Genomic DNA, 21,478 nt, shown 5'->3' on the forward strand with positions numbered 1-21,478 from the left:
TTTTCAAATTAAAAAGGGTATACGGGAACTGTATTGCAAAAACGTGGTGTGAACCGTATGGCAAAAAAACGGATGGAACAGTATGGGAAAAAGTAAACCGTATGAGTTTTTTTAAACTGTATACTGTTTTTAAAAGTGCATACAGTTCTATCCATTTTTATAAAAAAAAAATACAAAAAAAAAACCATAAGTTTTTGATAATTTAGTCCATTTTTAATAAGAGGGGTGATGGGTGGGGACTTTAGAATGCAAATGCGCACGTGCAAAGTTAAAACCGTATACGGTTTCCCGTATGGAACTTTATACGTGCGTTTCCCATTGACGTCCTTGTTAAAAAAAAAAAAAGTATGCAGTTGCAGTACGGTTTTTAAACCTCCCATTAAAAATGGACAACATTATCAAAAACGTATGAATTTGTTTTTTATAAAAACTGACGGAACTGTATGCACTTTTAAAAACAGTATACAGTTTACTTTTTCCCATACTGTTCCATCCGTTGTTTTTTGCCATACGGTTTTCGTTAGATAAACTGATTGAAACCAGTATGGCAAAAACGTGATGTGAACCCGGCCTTAGATGAAAAAAAAATTGGCAACTTCCTGGCAGCGCTTATGTAACAGTATAGAAACCATAAAGGACATTGCAGTGAGGTCTGCCGCCGACTAACCGGTTTCTTTACATCACATCTCGCCCAGTAAAGCTGCTCCTCCAGTTTTCTGCTCAGTAGTTTCAGAAACAAAGAAATGATTAATATCATGTACAGGGAGGGAGGGCGGGCGGGCGACGCAATACTTCCGGGGTGATGCCACAGGGGAAGGACAGGTGCTGCGGTGATACAATAGTGCACTACAGTACGGGCCGAGACACGTAGACACCTACCTCCACCTCTCATATATTCATTATGTCCCGAGCGTTTGTACACAACTTTTAAGAACGTGAGAGCGCGTGAAGGCCGTGACTGGTCTTCTGGGCAGCATGGGGTTAACTCCGTGCCACTTTGCCCCTCTTGGAGCCTTTCCATGCCACATTGTTCTCTGCATTTGTCGACTGGCGGGAATCCGCCGTGTAATCTGAACCGGATGAATGGCCGTATCGGGACTGGTTTACTGAGCAGCACCTGCCGCCTGCGTCGGATGTGGTTTACTGAGGGATGAGATTACGTGTAGCGCCACAAATCGGCGCCATTTTCAAATTGACTAACTGTTGCGGCACTGCAATAAACGTACAGTTAGAAAGACTTGCATATTTGGCGCAGTTCTCAGCCGCTACTCAGTTCTGCCAAATCCATAGCAGTTGGCAGTAAACCGCACATGGTTTCCCCAACTCGGCCGCATGGTGTAGGGACATCCTAAGGCAGTCGTCTCCAAACTGCAGCCCTCCAAATATTGCAAAACTACAACTCCCAGCATGCCCGGACAGCCGTTGGCTGTCCGGGCATGCTGGGAGTTGTAGTTTTGCACCATCTGGAGGGCTGCAGTTTGGAGACCGGTGGAAATCTACTGGTGCCAGAATGTTAAACAGATTTGTAAATGTCTTCTATTAAAAATTCTTTATCCTTCCAGTACTTTTTAGCAGCTGTATGCTACAGAGGAAATTTCTCTTCTTTTGCAATTAATTTTTCGTCTTGTCCACAGTGCTCTCTGTTGACACCTCTGTCCGTGTCAGGAACTGTCCAGAGCAGGAGAAAATCCCCATTGCAAAACCTAAGCTGCTCTGGACAGTTCCTGACACGGACAGAGGTGTCAGCAGAGAGCACTGTGGACAAGACAAAAAAAGAAAGGAATTTCCTCTGTAGCATACAGCTGCTAAAAAGTACCGGAAGGGTAAAGATTTTTAAATTGAAGTCATTTACAAATCTGTTTAACTTTCTGACACTTTCCACCGGAGTACCCTTTTAAGTCTACATTCAGTATACCCTAAAGTATTAAAGAATTTTGATACCCTAAAGAGTGAAGGGGAGAAAAAAACACACACCAAACAGTGTGTCTGCATAGCTTTTCAGCAGTGTTATGCAAGACAGTGCCATTTTCTACCCCCCCCCCCCCCCCCCCCGACACATGTCAGCGATTTCACATAAAACAGAGCGTTGTTTTGAGTAGAAATACTTGTATTGCTCAGTAAGGCGAAAAATATTCATACTTAGTGACAGGTCACCTTTAAACTCACTTATGTACTTTCCCAGAGGCATGAAGGGAGGAGCTTTATTCATTTTTTTTCTTTTCCTTAAGGCAATCTTTTAATTGTGAATACTGGTCAGTGCTATGAATTGGCATAGCAGTGATCAGTGTAATCGGTGATCTACTTCTATGGTCTGCCAGAAGGAAGACCATAGCAGAAGATCGCCAGAGCGGCACAGAAGCAGGTGAGGGGAGCTCTGGTTGCCATCTTGACTCATTGGCCCCCCGGGATTGCGCCTTGAGTGGTCTGATGAGTCTCTCAAATATCCTTTTATACTTCGGATGACGTTATCAGTATCGATCATGGCATTTGTAGGGGTAATGGGGGCCTCGGGACAAACAAAAGCAGGTGGTCCAGCACGTCAAAGAATGCAGCTTTATTTTAGAGAACGGCACACGTACAGGTAGATGTCAGACGCGTTTCGAGTAATGGGGGACTCAGCTGAAAGCAGCTGGGACTGGTGGTCTATCAGGCAAGCGCAGCTTTGGATGGAACTTGGGACGTCATGGTGGCAGTGGAGCCTTTAGTGCCCCAGGGCCCAGGTGCAACTGCTAACGTTACAGCCCCTATAATTACGCACGTTTCCATAACGCTTATATATTATATACTAATATATTTGTCCTCTAGTGCCCCATTTCCTGGACAGAAGTGAGAAGGGAAAAAAAATATAAACCATGTGTTGTGACTGGTATTGCATTGAATAGGGCTGCACTGCTATACCATACTCCTCCTCACTCAACAGCCATGTTTTTATTTTTTTTTAATTTTTTTATTTTATTAGTTTTTTTGTTAGTCATGGAGAAAACCTGAAGGGACTAATGTTATACCCATGAGCACACGTTATTGAGACCAATATATGGAGGGTGGATTATTAAACCATTTACTTATAGGTTACCAACAGGCAACCCAAAAAAAAAACTTTTCCTCCCATATACCCCCCAAAAAAATGAATGTTAAAAGTGAAATCTTTATTAGTTTGAATCCGCACATTAATTTTGTTTAAAATATACAAAGTGCCATATTGTCCTATCGAAAAATGTCCTGACCATCCGGTCTAATGAATGTGCTCCATTTGAAACAATACAGGGTGCCTGCAGGAACTCCCGTATTCTTGAGAATATAGGACACTGGCACCTGATTTTAAACCATTTCACACGGCCCCCCTCGACATGTTTCACTACCGAAGTAGCTTCATCAAGAGGCCATGAGTGCCCGCTTGCCTCTTGATAAAGCTACTTCGGTAGTGAAACATGTCGAGGGGGGCCGTGTGAAATTGTGCCCTCTTGCCTCTCATGCCTGCTTTCCCTCATGCCCGCTTGCCTCTTGATGAAGCTACTTCGGTAGTGAAACATGTCGAGGGGGGCCGTGTGAAATTGTGCCCGCTTGCCTCTCATGCCCGCTTGCATCTTGATGAAGCTACTTCGGTAGTGAAACATGTTGAGGGGGACCGTGTGAAATTGTGCCCACTTGCCTATTGATGAAGCTACTTCGGTAATGAAACATGTCGGGGGGTGGCGGGGGGGGGGGGGCGTGTGAAATTGTGCCCGCTTGCCTCTCATGCCCGCTTGCCTCTTGATGAAGCTACTTCGGTAGTGAAACATGTCGAGGGGGGCCGTGTGAAATTGTGCCCTCTTGCCTCTCATGCCTGCTTTCCCTCATGCCCGCTTGCCTCTTGATGAAGCTACTTCGGTAGTGAAACATGTCGAGGGGGGCCGTGTGAAATTGTGCCCGCTTGCCTCTCATGCCCGCTTGCCTCTTGATGAAGCTACTTCGGTAGTGAAACATGTTGAGGGGGACCGTGTGAAATTGTGCCCACTTGCCTCTTGATGAAGCTACTTCGGTGGTGAAACATGTCGAGGGGGGCCGTGTGAAATTGTGTCCGCTTGCCTCTCATGCCCGCTTGCCTCTTGATGAAGCTACTTCGGTAGTGAAACATGTCAATGGGGGCCGTGTGAAATTGTGCCTGCTTGCCTCTCATGCTCGCTTGCCCTCGTGCCCGCTTGCCTCTTGATGAAGCTACTTTGGTAGTGAAACATGTCGAGGGGGACCGTGTGAAATTGTGCCCGCTTGCCTCTTGATGAAGCTACTTCGGTAGTGAAACATGTCGAGGGGGATCGTATGAAATTGTTTAAAATCAGGTGCCAGTGTCCTATATTCTCAAGAATGCGGGTTTTCCTGCAGGCACCCTGTATTGTTTCAAATGGAGCACAGTCATTAGACCGGATGGTCAGGACATTTTTCCATAGATAGGACAATATGGCACTTGTATATTTTAAACAAAATGTATGTGCGGATTCATACCCATGAGCAAGATAGAAACTATTTACTAGATTTTCATGTTCATGGCATCATTCTGGTACATTACACTCCAATATAATAATCCTCTGTCTCATGGGGAATTAGGATGGTGATACATTCCTTCTTAGGCCTGTGCTACGGCGTCATCCGGTCTACTAACCCATTTATTCTATATTGATCCACATAATGTATGCTTTCGACATCATGGCCGCCATGGGTTAATGCCTCCTTGTATCTCGTATCATGGCAGAAAAAAAATCTGCCCATACACCTTCAATAGCTGCTGGACAAGCAAATGTTCACTTCATAGCTATTCCCCATACACGTGCACACACAGTTTGGAAGAGTGTGCATGTGGAAAATGTATGAGCCACTACCAACTGCTTATCTCCTTGGGCAGAAAGGATGGGGCGCTCGCCTCCAAGGTGTCCGAGAGAGGACATCCCCACGCACACATGGTCTCATTAACATCACATTTTTAAAGACTTAAAGGGGTACTCTGCCCCTAGACAGCTTATCCCCTATCCAAAGGATAGGGGATTAGATGTCTGATCACGGGGGTCCCGTCACTGGGACCCCCCCCCCCCCCCCCCCGCGATCTCCGTGCAGCACCTGGCATTCTCAATATGTTCAGAACGCTGGGTCGGGTGGTCGTGACGTCATGCCTCACCTCCCCGTTGGGTCATGCCACACCCCTCCATGTCTATGGGAGAATTGAGGGGGCGTGGTGACATCACGAGGGGGCGTGGCATGACGTCACAACCACGGCCTCTTGAACCCAGCATTCCGAACATAATTTTGTCAGAACGCTGGGTGTCTGCACGGAGATTACTGGACCCCAACGATCAGACATCTTGTCCTCTAGCCTTTGGAAAAGGTGATCAGATGTCCAGGGGCGGAGTATCCCTTTAAAGGAAAACTGTCAGCTTTCTCCCCCCCCCACACACACTAACCAGTGGTACTGGCTGGTAGTGTGGGGGATGCTGATCAGTTTGATGCTTACCGTGCCCGGATCCACTGCGCCGTTCAGCCGTTATCTTCTATTTTCAGTATATGCTAATGAGGTGCTAACTGGCACTCTGACGTCAGTGCCTCCGGCCGCAGCACCGCCCAGCTCATCAATATTCCTCCCCTCTCTCTTCATTTACAGAGCGGGGAGAAGAGGGAGAGGCGGAGGAAGGGTAGGAATATTGATGAGCTGCGCGGCTCTGCGGCAGGCGGCACTGACATCAGAGTGCCAGTTAGCACCTCATTAGCATATACCGAAAATAGAAGATTACGTCCCAACGGCGCTGTGGATCCGGGCACGGTAAGCATCAAACTGATCAGTGTCCCCCGCACTAGCAGCCAGTACCGCTGGTTAGGGCCGAGGGAGAGAAAGCTGACCGTTTTCTTTTAATGTAAATATGACTTACGTTAGTTGCCCAGTCTTGCAGAAGTTGTGCCAACTATGCTCTTCTTCATATGGGCAGCTAAACTGAATATAAGCCAAGTGATACTGTCCTGCCACGGTATGTGAGACATTGGTGACAGATTGTTAGGGTGGGTTCACATCACGTTTCCCCCCCATACGGGAGCGCATACGGCAGGGGGGAGCTAAAACCTCGCGCTCCCGTATGCCATCGTATGTAATTAATTTCATTGAGCCGGCCGGAGTGAAACGTTCGGTCCGGTCGGCTCATTTTTCCCCGGACCTAAAACTGTGGTCAACCACGGTTTTAGGTCCAGTTGTAAAAGCGCATACGGCGCAAAAATGAGCCGACCGAACGTTTCACTTCGGCCGGCTCATTGAAATCAATTACATACGGGAGCGCGAGGTTTTAGCTCCCCCTTGCCGTATGCGCTCCCGTATGGGGGAAAACTTGATGTGAACCTACCCTTAGTCAGGACCCAATCTGTACGGCAAAGTTTTCCTACACGTGTGCAGACTTGGAGTTTTCACCACTGATCTCTCTGTCCAGATACATGTGTGTGTGTAGTTTGTGTTTAGTGTCTTTATAATGTGGTAGAACAGGTAGCGGGCATTGTGGTGAGAGACTTGTGTACAATGGGATTTCCTGTTCTTCGAGATGTAACCTCCAGCTCTTACTACACGTTCAGAATTGGTTCATAGGTTAATGTAGGAGGATCCAGGCCTGGGCGTGGAGCGTGTTTCTATTAGGTCAGGTGTGAATGCCCTCTTCGGGGTGTGCCCCCTGTGAACAATGACCTACTTACATACAAACTTCATATCTCATCACCTAGCCAAGAAATTGTTAAAGGGGTACTCCGGTGGGAAAAAAATGTTTTCAGATCAACTGATGCCAGAAAGTTAAACAGATTTGTAAATTACTTATATATAAAAAAAATATATATCTTAATCCTTCCAGTACTTATCAGCTGCTGAAGTTGAGTGGTTCTTTTCTGTCTGACCACAGTTCTCTCTGCTGACCCCTCTCTGTCTCAGGAACTGTCCAGAGCAGGATAGGTTTGCTATGGGGATTTGCTCCTGCTCTGGACAGTTTCTGAGACAGAAAACGGTGCTCTCTGCTGACACCTCTGTCTGTCTCAGGAACTGTCCAGAGCAGGAGCAAATCCCCATAGCACACCTATCCTGCTCTGGTCAGTTCCTGAGACAGAGAGGGGTCAGCAGAGGGCACTGTTATCAAACAGAAAAGAACAACTCAACTTCAGCAGCTGAGAAGTACTGGAAGGATTAAGATTTTTTTAATAGAGATAATTGACAAAAAGTTAAACAGTTTTGTAAATTACTTCTATTAAAAAAAATCTTAATCCTTCCAGTACTTATCAGCTGCTGAAGTTGAGATATTTTCTGTCTGACCACAGTGCTCTCTGCTGACCCCTCTGTCTGTCTGAGGAACTGTCCAGAGCAGGATAGGTTTATGGGGATTTGCTCCTGCTCTGGACAGTTCCTGAGACAGACAGAGATGTCAGCAGAGAGCACTGTTTTCAAACAGAAAAGAACAACTCAACTTCAGCAGCTGATTAGTACTGAAAGGATTAAGATTTTTTTTTTATAGAAGTAATTGACAAATCTGTTTAACTTTCTGGAGCCAGTTGATGTGAAAAATATATAGTTTTTCTCTTGAATACCCCTTTAAGGCCAATAGCTGTGTATTATCTCTTATCCTATGCCCTATGGCACAGCTCATACCTTTTTATTAGGTCACCAGCGTCTCATTTCTTCGTAGCCGTAGGGGCAAGTGTTTGCCTTGCTGATTCTAGATGTTACAGGCGTCGGGCGTCATTTATTTGGATTGCACTGAGCCAATAAGTTTCAGGTCACAGGAAGGGCTTGATGTATGGGCAGCCGGCCTTTACATTGCCTGGAGGATGCGGCTGGCTAACACCGCGGGCTCCGCAGTAATGATCTACAATTATTCTGCCATTAGAGCCGTAATTACAGATCTGACAGCCGAGACGCACGGTTCTCATGTGCCGCGGATAGACGCGCAAATGTGTTTCCCTACTGCTGCAGGAGAGGAGGGATTGTCGCATGGAGGTTCACAGGGAAAGGGGATCAGAAGATAAACCCTGACAGTGATGGCCGCATGGGGTTAGCACCCTACGGGTTCCAATGTTTATATTCCAGTTTTGCTGGTCTTGCCTGTCTTTGCCCTTAGAGGACCTTTACATGTAGTGGTGGGATGTCTGGTTTTATGTAGGTAAATCTTAAAGGGGTATTCACATCTCATAAAGTGATGGCATGCAGTCAACTTATGAACCTTTCATCTAGGACAGGGTTTTAAAACCTGTGTGCCTCCAGCTGTTGCAAAACTACAACTCCCAGCATGCCCGGACAGCCTTTGGCTGTCCGGGCATGCTGGGAGTTGTAGTTTTGCAACAGCTGGAGACACCCTGGTTGGGAAGCACTGGCCTAGAGAAAGATGAAGCAGCAATGGCCCCCTCACAGTATCTACTTGCACAGCAGCTGGACCCATTCACTTACATAGAAACATAGAATGTGTCGGCAGATAAGAACCATTTGGCCCATCTAGTCTGCCCAATAATCTGAATCCTATCAATAGTGCCTGTCCCTATCTTATATGAAGGATAGCCTTATGCTTATCCCTATCTTATATGAAGGATAGCCTTATGCCTAGCTCTATCTTATATGAAGGATAGCCTTATACCTATCCCTATCTTATATGAAGGATAGCCTTATACCTATCCCTATCTTATATGAAGGATAGCCTTATACCTATCCCTATCTTATATGAAGGATAGCCTTATACCTATCTTATATGAAGGATAGCCTTATGCCTATCTCTATCTTATATGAAGGATAGCCTTATGCTTATCCCTATCTTATATGAAGGATAGCCTTATGCCTATCTCTATCTTATATGAAGGATAGCCTTATACCTATCTCTATCTTAAATGAAGGATAGCCTTATGCCTATCTCTATCTTATATGAAGGATAGCCTTATACCTATCCCTATCTTATATGAAGGATAGCCTTATACCTATCTCTATCTTAAATGAAGGATAGCCTTATACCTATCCCTATCTTATATGAAGGATAGCCTTATACCTATACCTATCTTATATGAAGGATAGCCTTATGCCTATCTCTATCTTATATGAAGGATAGCCTTATACCTATCTCTATCTTATATGAATGATAGCCTTATGCCTATCCCGCACATGTTTAAACTCCTTCACTGTATTTGCAGCGACCACTTCTGCAGGAAGGCTATTCCATGCATCCACTACTCTCTCAGTAAAGTAATTGTTCCTGATATTACTGCAGAAACCTTTCCCCTCTAATATAAAACTATTTCCTCTTGTGGTAGTTTTTCTCCTATATAAATCTCTTCTCCTCCTTTACGGTGTTGATTCCCTTTATGTATATAAAAGTCTCTATCGTGTCCCCTCTGTCTCTTCTTTCTTCTATACATGTTAAGGTCCTTTAATCTTTCCTGGTACATTTTATCTTGCAATCCATGTACTAGTTTAGTATTGTCTCAAAATGCTCTCTAGAGTATCTATATCCTTCTGGAGATACGGCCTCCAGTACTGCACACAATACTCAAAGTGAGGTCTCACCAGTGTTCTCTACAGCGGCATGAGCACTTCCCTCTCTACTGCTTATACCTCTCCCCATACACCCATGAGCACTTCCCTCTTTCTACTACTTATACCTCTCCCTATACACCCATGAGCACTTCCCTCTTTCTACTACTTATACCTCTCCCTATACACGCATGAGCACCTCCCTTTTTCTACTGCTTATACTTCTCCCTATACAACCATGTGCACTTCTCTCTCTACTGCTAATACCTCCCCCTATACACCCAAGCATTCTGCTAGCATTTCCTGATGCTTTATTACATTGTCTTCCTAAGTCTTCAGAAATAATGACCCCTAAATCCCTTACCTCACATACTGAGGTCATAGAGCTGTGCTGCAATTCTGCTGCAAAACAAGTGGCCGGGAGCGCTGCTCTGAAGGATTGCAGCTCTCTGGTCACTTCTTTCCCAAGGCAACCTATGAGACCCCCAGAAATCCTAAAGTGATGGCCTATTCTAGTCATACCCCATCTTTTATATGAGAACACCCCTTTAGTTATTCTCTGCTTACCCTTTTCAGATTGCCACATGAAGCCAGCTGAGTAGGAGCATCCTTGCTCCCATAGGCTAAAGCCCTTGGCAATTAGCAATTCTGTCCGGGTATGCTGGGAGTTGTAGTTTGTCAACATCTGGAGGACCGCAGTGTGGAGACCGCTTCTGTAAGGTATACCGAAGCATGCAGGCCCATTATATGCCATAGTTTGTCATAGATTAGGTACATGGGGGCTATGGCTACAGGCGCCTTGGCTGCATATACATCAAACATGAGGTATATATTGGTGTTGCAAAACTTCATATCCCATCATGCCCTGACAGCAACCAATATTAGTTTGAAACCAATATGGCCGTCATTACGGTACAGACTAGCATTTTTTTATGCAGCTTTTTAAAGAGGTACTATGCCCCTAGACATCTTATCCTTTATCCAAATCTTAGGGGATAAGATGTCAGAATGCCGAAGTGCCCCACAGCCGTGGTTGCCCCCCCCCCCCCCTTCATTAATACCTATGGGAGGGGGGCATGACGGCTGCGGTTGTTATTAATCCGGCAAGTAGCAGTGGATTACTAGGTTGCCGGCCCGGAATTGGCAGGAATTCCCAGCGGCCAGACCCACTGCAATATCCTGTCCTAAGGGAATTAGATGTTTAGGGATGGAGTACCCCTTTAAGGATGGGCTCAGGAAATTATTCAAGTTTTCTAGACTTGGTTGCAAAGAGAGATGTAGTGGTCCAAAAAGGATCAGGCAGAACGAATTTAAATGCCTGATCCTTTGGCTGTCCTGGGAGAGCAGGGTTTTCTACCAGGGGTGCCTCCAGCTGTTGCAAAACTACAACTCCCAGCATGCCCGGACAGCCTTTGGCTGTCCGGGCGTGCTGGGAGTTGTAGTTTCACAACAGCCGGAGGCACCCTGGTAGAGAAACACTGTTCTAAGTAAGAGGCGCAAGGAGAAACCTAAAAAAAAAAAATAAATATGTATGCCATTCCACTCCTTGCAGTCCGGTGTCTCCTCTCTTCTCCGTACAAGCAGTAGGACCGTTCCTTCTTCAGCCAATCACTGGCTGCAGCGGTGTCACGTGTCAAGCCAGTGATTGGCTGATGGGGAAAAGTCTTTTTCGGCTGCAAACAGACTAGGTTTCCCGCATCTGGCGGGGGATTTGAAAACCATCCGGAAAACCCAGCGTATTTGCAGTACAAAAAGCTACCTATAGGGGGAGGTTTGTAGTTTTGCAGCAGCTGGAGGCCCCTCAGTAGGAAACACTCTGTTGTAGAGGTATCAGAGAGAAGCAGTACTTCCCCCTCTGAGAACACATGCACACTGGGCCAAACAGAGCATGCATGTGTTGAGGGCTCAGGAGATTTAAAGGGGTTATCCAGGAAAAAACTTAGATAGATAGAGAGATAGATATATATAGATATATATATATATATATATATATATATATATATATATATATATATATATATATATATATATAATATAATATAATATCTATATATATATATCTATATATATCTATATATATCTATATATATATATATATATATATATATATATATATATATATATATATATATATATATATATATATATATATATATCTCCATCAACTGGCTCCAAAAAAGTTAAACAGATTTGTAAATGACTTCTATTAAAAAATCTTAATCCTTTCAGTACTTATGAGCTGCTGAAGTTGAGTTTTTCTTTTCTGTCTAACTGCTTTCTGATGACACCTGACTCGGGAACTGTTCGGAGTAGAAGCAAATCCCCATAGAAAACCTCTTCTACTCTGTGCAGTTCCCGAGACAAGCAGAGAGCACTGTTGCCAGACAGAAAAAAACAACTCAACTTCAGCAGCTGATAATTATTGGAAGGATTAAGATTTTTTTAATACAAGTAATTTACAAATCTGTGTAACTTTCTGGAGCCAGTTGATTGATAATAAATATATATATATATATATATATATATATACCGTGTGTGTGTGTGTGTGTGTGTGTGTGTGTGTGTGTGTGTGTGTATATATATATATATATATATATATATATATATATATATATATAATATATTTATAATATTTATTTATATTATAATTTTTTTTTCCTTGGAGTACCCCTATAAATGTCAGTCAAACCAAAAAAATGAATGAATAAACATTTGACATGTGAAGTTATATCTGTACATGTTGCCCTGTAGTGTTTATGAGGCTGTACTACCACAACCCTACCAGATCTCCACCCCGAGCATCATAAATATATGATGAGGCTCTTACCAGCCATATAAAGAGTGATGCAATGTTAAAATGGTTCCTGGAAATCTGGGTCATTACATCCGCTCCTCAGCCTGCGCCTTCCAGGAATATCTAGTCACTCCGCACACCGCAAAAAGCTGCTATCCGCCTGCCAGGATCACCGGCGGCGGCTGCTGCGTCCACTGTCATCACAGAAGAATAGAAATAATTATTACTGCGGGGGTTAATGGGCCATGAAGTCCTCAATAATCCATTCCCGGAAGCGCAGAATTACTCGGTGGTCTTAGTCTTACGAAAAAACGATCTGTCCAACAAATTGGCGATCTGAGGCCCGTCCCATCCGGGACCGGAGGCGATGACGACAGTGAAGACTGACATACGAGTAAATGGATCAGCTTTGATTATACATTATAAAGCCGCTTCAATACACTCATTGTTGGTCAGGATATTGCACAGATCAGTGTTTCCCCAACCAGGGGGCCTCCAGCTGTTGCAAAAATACAACTTTCAGCATGCCCGGACAGCCGTTGGCTGTCCGGGCATGCTGGAAGTTGTATTTTTGCAACAGCTGGAGGGCCGCAGTTTGGAGACCACTGCCCTAGAGAGACCATCTGACCTTCTAGTTTGTATAGGGGCCTCCCAACCTTCAGTAAACAGAAGGATCGGGCATTTTTTTTTATTTTTATTTTTTTTATATATATATATTTTTATTTTTATTCGGTCCATTTTTGTTTTCGGGATAAATAACCCGTTATTCCACTTCCCTATTTGTTCTGAACACTTGTATGGGTGGTGCCCCCAATACACGTGGTCGCACGTGTATGTATCTAAACCACTGCCTTGTGTGAATGGCCACCTTAAAGGGGTACTCTGGTGAAAACCTTTTTTTTTTTTTTTTTTAAATCAACTGGTGCCAGAAAGTTAAACAGATTTGTAAATTACTTCTATTAAAAAAAAAATCTTAATCCTTCCTGTACTTATTAGCTGCTGAATACTACAGCGGAAATTTTTTTCATTTTGAAACACAGAACTGTCTGCTGACATCATGACCACATTGCTCTCTGCTGACATCTCTGTCCATTTTAGGAACTGTCCAGAACAGCATATGTTTGCTATGGGGATTTCCTTTTACCCTGGACAGTTCCTAAAATGGACAGAGATGTCAGCAGAGAGCACTGTGCTCATGATGTCGGCACAGAGCTCTGTGTTTCAAACTGAAAAGAATTTCCACTGTAGTATTCAGCAGCTAATAAGTACTGGAAGGATTAAGATTTTTTAATAGAAGTAATTTACAAATCTGTTTAACTTTCTGGCACCAGTTGATTTAAAAAAAAAAAAAAAAAAAAAAATATATATATATATATATAATATAATATAATATAATATAATTTTTTTTTCACCGGAGTACCCCTTAAAAGCCATTATACAGAATTCGGAAAGCATAGCTGCTTCCAAAAAAAAATTATTATTATAAATAAATACACAGCGCCTCCCCTGTCCGTAGGTTGTTTGTTGTACTGCAGCTCAGCTCGATTGGAGTGTATGGGACCGAACTTTAATGGGGAACTCTACTTTGGAAAAACGTATCCCTCATCCTGTGAAGTACAGGGACCCAAATCCAAACCCTCCCCAAGTCAATCTCCAGAACAGGCCCCGAATTGCCTCACTTAGTGCTTAAAGAGGTACACCGGTGAAAAAAGAAAATACAATTTCATATCATCTGGCTCCAAAAAGTTAAACAGATTTGTAAATTACTTCTATTAAAAAAATCGTAATCCTACCAGTACTTATCAGCTGCTGAAGTTGAGTTGTTCTTTTCTGTCTGACCACAGGGCTCTCTGCTGACACCTGTCTGTCTGTCTCAGGAACTGTCCAGAGTAGGAGCAAATCCCCATAGCAAACCTCTCCTGCTCAGGAGAGTTCTTGAGACAGACAGAGGTGTCAGCAGAGAGCACTGTGTTGAAAAGCAGAAAAGAACAACATAACTTCAGCAGCTAATAAGTACTGGTAGGATTACGATTTTTTAATAGAAGTAATTTACAAATCTGTTTAACTTTTTGGAGCCAGTCTATGTCAGTGTTTCCCAAGCAGGGATCCTCCAGCTGTTGCAAAACTACAACTCCCAGCATGTTGGGAGTTGTAGTTTTGCAACAGCTGGGGGCACCCTGCTTGGAAAGCACTGGTCTATGTAGAGGACAGGAGCTTCTTCGGGGTCCTGTACAGAACACGCAATGTCCTTAAAAAGTAACATGGAACCGCCCTCACCTGGTGTCCAAAGGAGCAGGTATCCCTGGCCCAGAGAGTAGTACAGAACATGTAATACCTCCCTGTACTGTAGGGGGCGCTACCAGACACCAGTCAGTGCATACACTTCAATAATACAGGTAAAGAGTACAGAACATGTAATACCTCCCTGTACTGTAGGGGGCGCTACCAGACACCAGTCAGTGCATACACTTCAGTAATACATGGGGTTTTACCAGTGAATACCCATTCTGATTGGTCGGTTCATGGACACGTTTCACAGATCTGGACTGTCTGTAGCATTGTATGTTGAGTCTGGTTTCAACTTACAATGGTCCAGAAAAGACCATTGTATGTTGAAACTATTGTATGTTGAGGCCATTGTAAGTTGAGGGATCACTGTATCTTGTAATACCTTTTTTTTATTGGACTAACAAGATTATGACTTGATAAAGGGAGGAATCCCGAAAGCTCGTCTCTACATAATCTTGTTAGTCCAATAAAAAAGGTCTTACAAGATACTGCAACTACCGATGATTTTGCTTTTTGCTTATAAGGAGAAGTGACATCCCAAATAAATAATATATTGATTCGCATATACAATATGTCTTCTTTATGTTTGCATCATATTATTTATGAGTTTTTACTTTTGGAAGACACCAGAGGGCTTCAAAGTTCAGCAGCAATTTTCCAATTTTTAACAACATTTTCAAAATCTGAATTTTTCAGGGACCATTTCAGTTTTGAAGTGGATTTGAAGGGTCTTCATATTAAAAATACCCCATAAATGACCCCATTATAAAAACTACACCCCTCAACGTATTCAAAATAACATTCAGAAAATGTGTTAACCCTTTAGGTGTTTCACAGCAAAGTGAAGTAGAAAATTCAAAGGCTTCCTTTTTTACACTCTTCTTGTAGACCCAGTTTTTGCATTTTTATAAGGGGGGAAAAAGTAGAGAAATCCCCCCCCCAAAAAAAATATTTGTAACCCAATTTCTCTGGAGTAAGGAAATACCTCATATGTGGATGTCAAGTGCTCTGCATTTGCACTACAAGGCTCAGAAGGGAAGGAGCTACAATGGCATTTTGGAGAGTAAATTTTGCTGGTTGTTGGGGGGCATGTCGCATTTAGGAAGCCCCTATGGTGCCAGAACAGCAAAAAACCCACATGGCATACTATTTTGGAAACTGTGCATCTTCAAGGAACGTAACAAGGGGTTCAGTGAGCCTTAACACCCCACAGGTGTTTGACAACTTTTCGTTAAAGTCGCTTATATTTTTTTTTCACAAAAATGCTGATTTTTCTCGGTGAACAGAAACACTGAGGGCGTACAGGTACACCCTTGGTCCTGAAGTCCCAGTACGCAAGGGAGTACCTGTACTCCCTTGGTCTTGGAGGGGTTAAGTACTGGCCGATACCAATTACCGATACTTTTTTCAATGTCATGTGACAGTTTTTTTTTTTTTTTGTTTTTTTTTCCTTTTAATGGGGAAAGTTTTTTTTTTTTTTATTATTAAATATATATATATATATTTTTTTTTATAAATAAATATATATATTTTATTTAAACTTTTTGAAAAGGGGGGGGGGTGATTAATATTTTTAATTGGGAATGGGTTAAAGGGGTACTCCGGCGCTTAGACATCTTATCCCCTAGGGGATAATATGCCTGATCGCAGGGATCCTGCCGCTGGGGCCCCTGTGATCTTGCACGCCGCACCCCATTAAAATCAGTCCTCGGAGCGTGTTCGCTCCGGGTCTGATTACTGTCGATCACGGGGCCGCAGCGTTGTGATGTCAAGGCTCCACCCCTTGTGACATCACGCTCCGCCCCCTAAATGCAAGCCTATCGGAGGGGGCGTGACAGCTGTGACCATTTATTTTTTTTGACATTTTTTTCCCACTTTTTAAGTCCCCATAGGGGATTGTTACATGCAACCTGTAGATTGCATACACTGATCAATGTCATGCCATAGCATTGATCAGTGTTATTGATGCTCCTTTACTAATGCCTGCCATGGCTGGCAGCAGTAAAGGAGCAATGATCGGACGCACGGAGCAGGGTTGTGGTCCTGTGGGTCATCATGTACGCTGCTGGCCCTGGGCTGTGACTGGGATCTGCTGTAAGGCTCCTGACATGCTCCAGTTGTAAAGTAATATATGGGCGGATATGGTCCGGTGTAATGAAGCCTGGTGTACCGCTAATAATTTATCTTCCTTGCAGTCAGAGGTTTCCCGCAAGGCATGCCGAATGTGCTTACATACAGAAAAACCTTGTCAGTTTTGTGGGTCTCCCACCGTGCGTAGGGTTTACTATTCTCCCAGAACAGGGTCAGAATCCATATGCTCAGAGCCCACGTGTCCACCCCCCCACCCCCCATTTATTTTTATTTTTTTACAGTCCACCGTTTGATTTATTTCCCGTCACACAAATCTAATTCCTTGAGACGTGAAGCTGAAGGGGTGCCAAGGATCTGCCATCACAGCCTGCTCCTTCCTAACAACACCCCCCACCCCCCCCCAAAAGAACTCCCCATGATCTCCTACCAAGAGGCCCTAACTAACCCACACGGGCCGCACCTCCCTTCTACTTAGTCGTGTATCCTCCAATATCACATCCATATCAATCACACACGGTTTTATGCTAACAAGGTCCTCGGCCTCCTCCCAACGAGTCCTCCACATCTGGACGTAAATTCCTTCCTTGCACCGAGGTCACCGGGATCCTGGGTACGGCACAGAATGAGGTCTGCGCTTTACATGGGAAAGGAAGAGAAAGCTGGGGGTCCCCTCCTTCCAAGATGTGTTTTGGATTTAATTGCTTTGGATTAAAGCCACATACAGTTTAGTTTTCTTAACTCCATGTCCGCTGGGAGATCGTAGACACAGATAAAAACCTACCATGAAAACGCTTTCTCCTAAAATCACAGACTACCTGAATCTATTAGGCCTTGGTGGGTCACTTTATGGCAGGTTGATACAAATTCTATTCAGCTGTCCTATTATTTGTTCCTGGCAAAGCTGGGTGATAAATAATATGGCCACTTTTACAATTCGGACATTGGTTATCATGTAGTTCTCCTATATAGAGTACAACCGCCTAGTGGTGATACATCCCTCACTGTATAATGTGGTTGAATTGCTAGTCATGAATGAAAAAGTTGATTGAACTGTCTGCCCCATGTGTATGGTGGCATCCTGACCTTATGGGATTGAGAGTATGCTGCTCTAGAGGAAATTGAGCCCTTAAAGGGGTACTCCGTCACTAGACATCTTATCCCCTATCCAAAGGTTAAGGGATAAGATGTCTGATCACGGGGGTCCTGCCGCTGGGACCCCTCCATCTCTGTGCAGCACCCAGCATTCGTTTAGAATGCTGGGCTGGGCTGCTACCCCCATCATGGAACAGACCCTGTTCCATGATGGGGGTTGTAGTACAGGGGCTGACAGATTGATCGCATGTGATCAGAAGTTAATAAACAGGAGCGGGCAGCATGCTCCGCTGCTCTGCGATGTACGGTGTATTTTTACTTTTAAATTCCCTGCGGGTAGCCCTGAATGGCCGGCGCAGAGGAGCCATTCAGGGCTCCCGGTGGGGTTTTTAATCTAATTTGACCCCCAAATCTATGCCCCCCATGCATATTTATAATAATTAATTGGCCCCAGTGTGTTTTAGAATATATTAGCCCCAGTGTGCTTATCCTTATTTCCCCCCAGTGTCAATATTTCCCCTCCCGCTGCCTGCTCATCATCTTCTTGGAGCAGGGCAGCAGGGACATGTCGGGCAGCGGCGGTGAATGAATAAAACTTACATGCGGGGTCATGTTGGCTTCATTCATTCACCGCCGCTGGTTCCCGACATGTCCCACTGCTGCCCTGCTCCAAGAAGAGGATGAGCAGGCAGCGGGAGGGGAAATATTGACACTGGGAGGGGGAAGGAATAAGGATAAACACACTGGGGCCAATGAATTATTATAAATATGCATGGGGGGCATACATTTGGGGGTCAAAGTAGTAGTTTAAAAACCCCACCGGGAGCCCTGAATGGCTCCTTGGTACCGCCTATTCAGGGCTCCTGGCGGGGGATTTCAAAATGAAAGTTTACACAGTAGTATGTACATCACAGGGGAGCGGATCACATCAGGTCTCAGAAGTGAGACCCGGTGCGATAAATCCCTTATCGCCTGTACTACTACCCCCAACAAGGAACAGACTCTGTCCCATGATGGGGTAGTAGTACAAACACTAATGTAGCCTCCCCATCCACCGGCAGACTCCCGGAGGAGGAGTAGTAGTAGTAGTCCCTCAGCACTGCAGGAGTCTGCTGATGTCACCTCTTCTGAGCATGCTCAGAAGTAATAAATGATATTATAATCCAGGTGCAATCAGATGACATTAAAGGCTCATCCGTTTGCCATAGACTTCAATGTTAACATTTTAATGGCCGTTATTCCACCGTTTTTCCGCCGTTATTCCACCATTTTTGACGGAAGAAAAATTACTGCATGTGACGTTTTTACTTCAGTCACAAATAACGTCTGTTATTCATGACTGGCTATAACGGGTGATAACGGATATTCAAAAAATCCCATAGACATGAATGGGATTTTGTAACAGACGTTTTTAAGGGTTTTCTAACGTTTATAGCGGATCTTTTAACGGAGCAAAAGTATAGTGTGAAAACAGCCTTAGAGAACACATCCTATCCACATCCTATCTGAATGAATGAACTAATCGTATGAAATACTTTCGTCTTTACATAGTTGAATGTGCTGACAACAAAATCACACACAAATTATCAATGGAAATCACATTTATCAACCCATGGAGGTCTGGATATGGAGTCACACTCAAAATCACAGTGGAAAACCTCACTACAGGCTGATCCAACTTTATGTAATGTCCTTAATACAAGTCCCAATGAGGCTCAGTAGTGTGTGTGGCCTCCATGTGCCCGTATGACCTCCCTACAATGCTTGGGCATGCTCCTGATGAGGTGGCGGATGGTCTCCTGAGGGATGTCCTCCCAGACCTGGACTAAAGCATCCGCCAACTCCTGGACAGTCTGTGGTGGATGGAGCGAGACATGATGTCTCAGATGTGCTCAATTGGATTCAGGTCTGGGGAACGGGCGGGCCAGTCCATAGCATCAATGCCTTCCTCTTGAAGGAACTGCTGACACACTCCAGCCACATGAGATTTAGCATTGTCTTGTATTAGGAGGAACCCAGGGCCAACCGCACCAACATATGGTCTCACAAGGGGTCTGAGGATCTCATCTCGTTACCTAATGGCAGTCAGGCTACCTCTGGCAAGCACATGGAGGACTGTGCAGCCCTATAAAGAAAGGTCACCCCACATAATTACTAACCCACCACCAAACCGGTCATGCTGGAGGATGTTGCAGGCAGCAGAATGTTCTCCACAGCGTCTCCAGACTCTGTCACGTCTGTCACATGTGCTTAGTGTGAACCTGCTTTCATCTGCGAAGAGCACAGCGTCGCCAGTGGCAAATTTGCCAATCTTGGTGTTCTCTGGCAAATGCCAAACGTCCTGCACGGTGTTGGGCTGTAAGCACAACCCCCACATGTGGATGTCGGGCCCTCATACCACCGTCATGGAGTCTGTATCTGACCTTTTGAGTGGACACATGCACATTTGTGGCCTGCTGGAGGTCATTTTGCAGGGCTCTGGCAGTGCGCCTCCTGCTCCTCCTTGCACAAAGGTGGAGGTAGTGGTCCTGCTGCTGGGATGTTGCCCTCCTCTGGCCTCCTCCACTTCTCCTGATGTACTGGCCTGTCTCCTGGTAGCGCCTCCATGCTCTGGAGACACTACGCTGACACACAGCAAACCTTCTTGCCACAGCTCGCATTGATGTGCCATCCTGGATGAGCTGGAATACCTGAGCCACTTGTGTGGGTCGTAGACTCCGTCTCATGCTACCACTAGAGTGAAAGCACTGCCAGCATTCAAAAGTGACCTAAACTTCATCCAGGAAGCATAGGGACTGAGAAGTGGTCTGTGGTCACCACCTGCAGAACCACTCCTTTATTGGCCGTCTTACTAATTGCCTATAATTTGCACCTGTTGTCTGTTCCATTTGTACAACAGCATGTAAAATTGATTGTCAATCAGTGTTGTTCCTGAGTGGACAGTGGGATGTCACAGAAGTGTCATTGACTTGGAGTTACATTGTGTTGTTTAAGTGTTCTCTTGAGCAGTTTAGTCCCGCCCTTACTCACCATTTTATTCACTTCCTCCCTGAGTCTGCTGTGCTGGGTCTCTCTGTCCAAGATTTTGAATTCTGAATTCAAAGTTTTTGATTCTGACAGTGCCCATCTAAGCTCTTTTTCTGTCCTCTGCCGAAAGTGCAGACACTTGGCCACAAGTTGTATGTTCGTTACTATCTCGCAGTCCGTGCCGGTAAGAGTCGAGCTCTTTCCCCCTCCCCCGTGGGCATCCTGCTATGATCGTTTTATTTCGACCACAAGCCATTTAGGCTGCTTTATTTCCAAGGGTGATGTGATCCCCCTGTCTCATTTGTATTCAAGATCCTAATGGAATAGGAAGGGGGGAAAAAAGGCCTCCCCTCTGCTAAGTTAAATGCATTGTAAGGTGTCCTGAGGGTATCGGCAGCACTAAGCGGGCCCCGTCCCGGTGCTGTAGAGCAGCTCATTATGGAGCCCAGCGGTGGCATTATTAAGTCTCTCAGTGCCGCTCAGGACTAATGCTAATCACCTGTGTTTTCTCTTATTTTTTTGCAGCACCAACGTGGTGATGAATTATTCAGAGATCGAGTCTAAGGTTCGAGAGGCGACCAACGATGACCCCTGGGGACCTTCCGGGCAGCTCATGGGAGAGATAGCCAAGTAAGTAATGGCTGATTTCCCGGGAGAAGAGGAAACCGTTCTACAACTTTAGCTGGAAAACT

The 21,478-nt window shown here is 44.6% G+C and overlaps 1 protein-coding gene across 1 annotated transcript in view; it reads left to right on the plus strand.

The window, feature by feature from the left end:
* Window positions 1–21,478, plus strand: part of CLINT1 (clathrin interactor 1) — a 107,877-nt gene that overhangs the window by 34,139 nt on the left and 52,260 nt on the right. The window contains exon 2 of the mRNA XM_056517350.1: window positions 21,312–21,416. Coding sequence (XP_056373325.1) covers window positions 21,312–21,416 — 105 coding nt within the window. The remainder of the gene's footprint in view (window positions 1–21,311; window positions 21,417–21,478) is intronic.

This window comes from Hyla sarda, chromosome 4 (assembly GCF_029499605.1).
Source record: "Hyla sarda isolate aHylSar1 chromosome 4, aHylSar1.hap1, whole genome shotgun sequence".
NCBI classification, from domain to species: Eukaryota; Metazoa; Chordata; class Amphibia; order Anura; family Hylidae; genus Hyla; species Hyla sarda.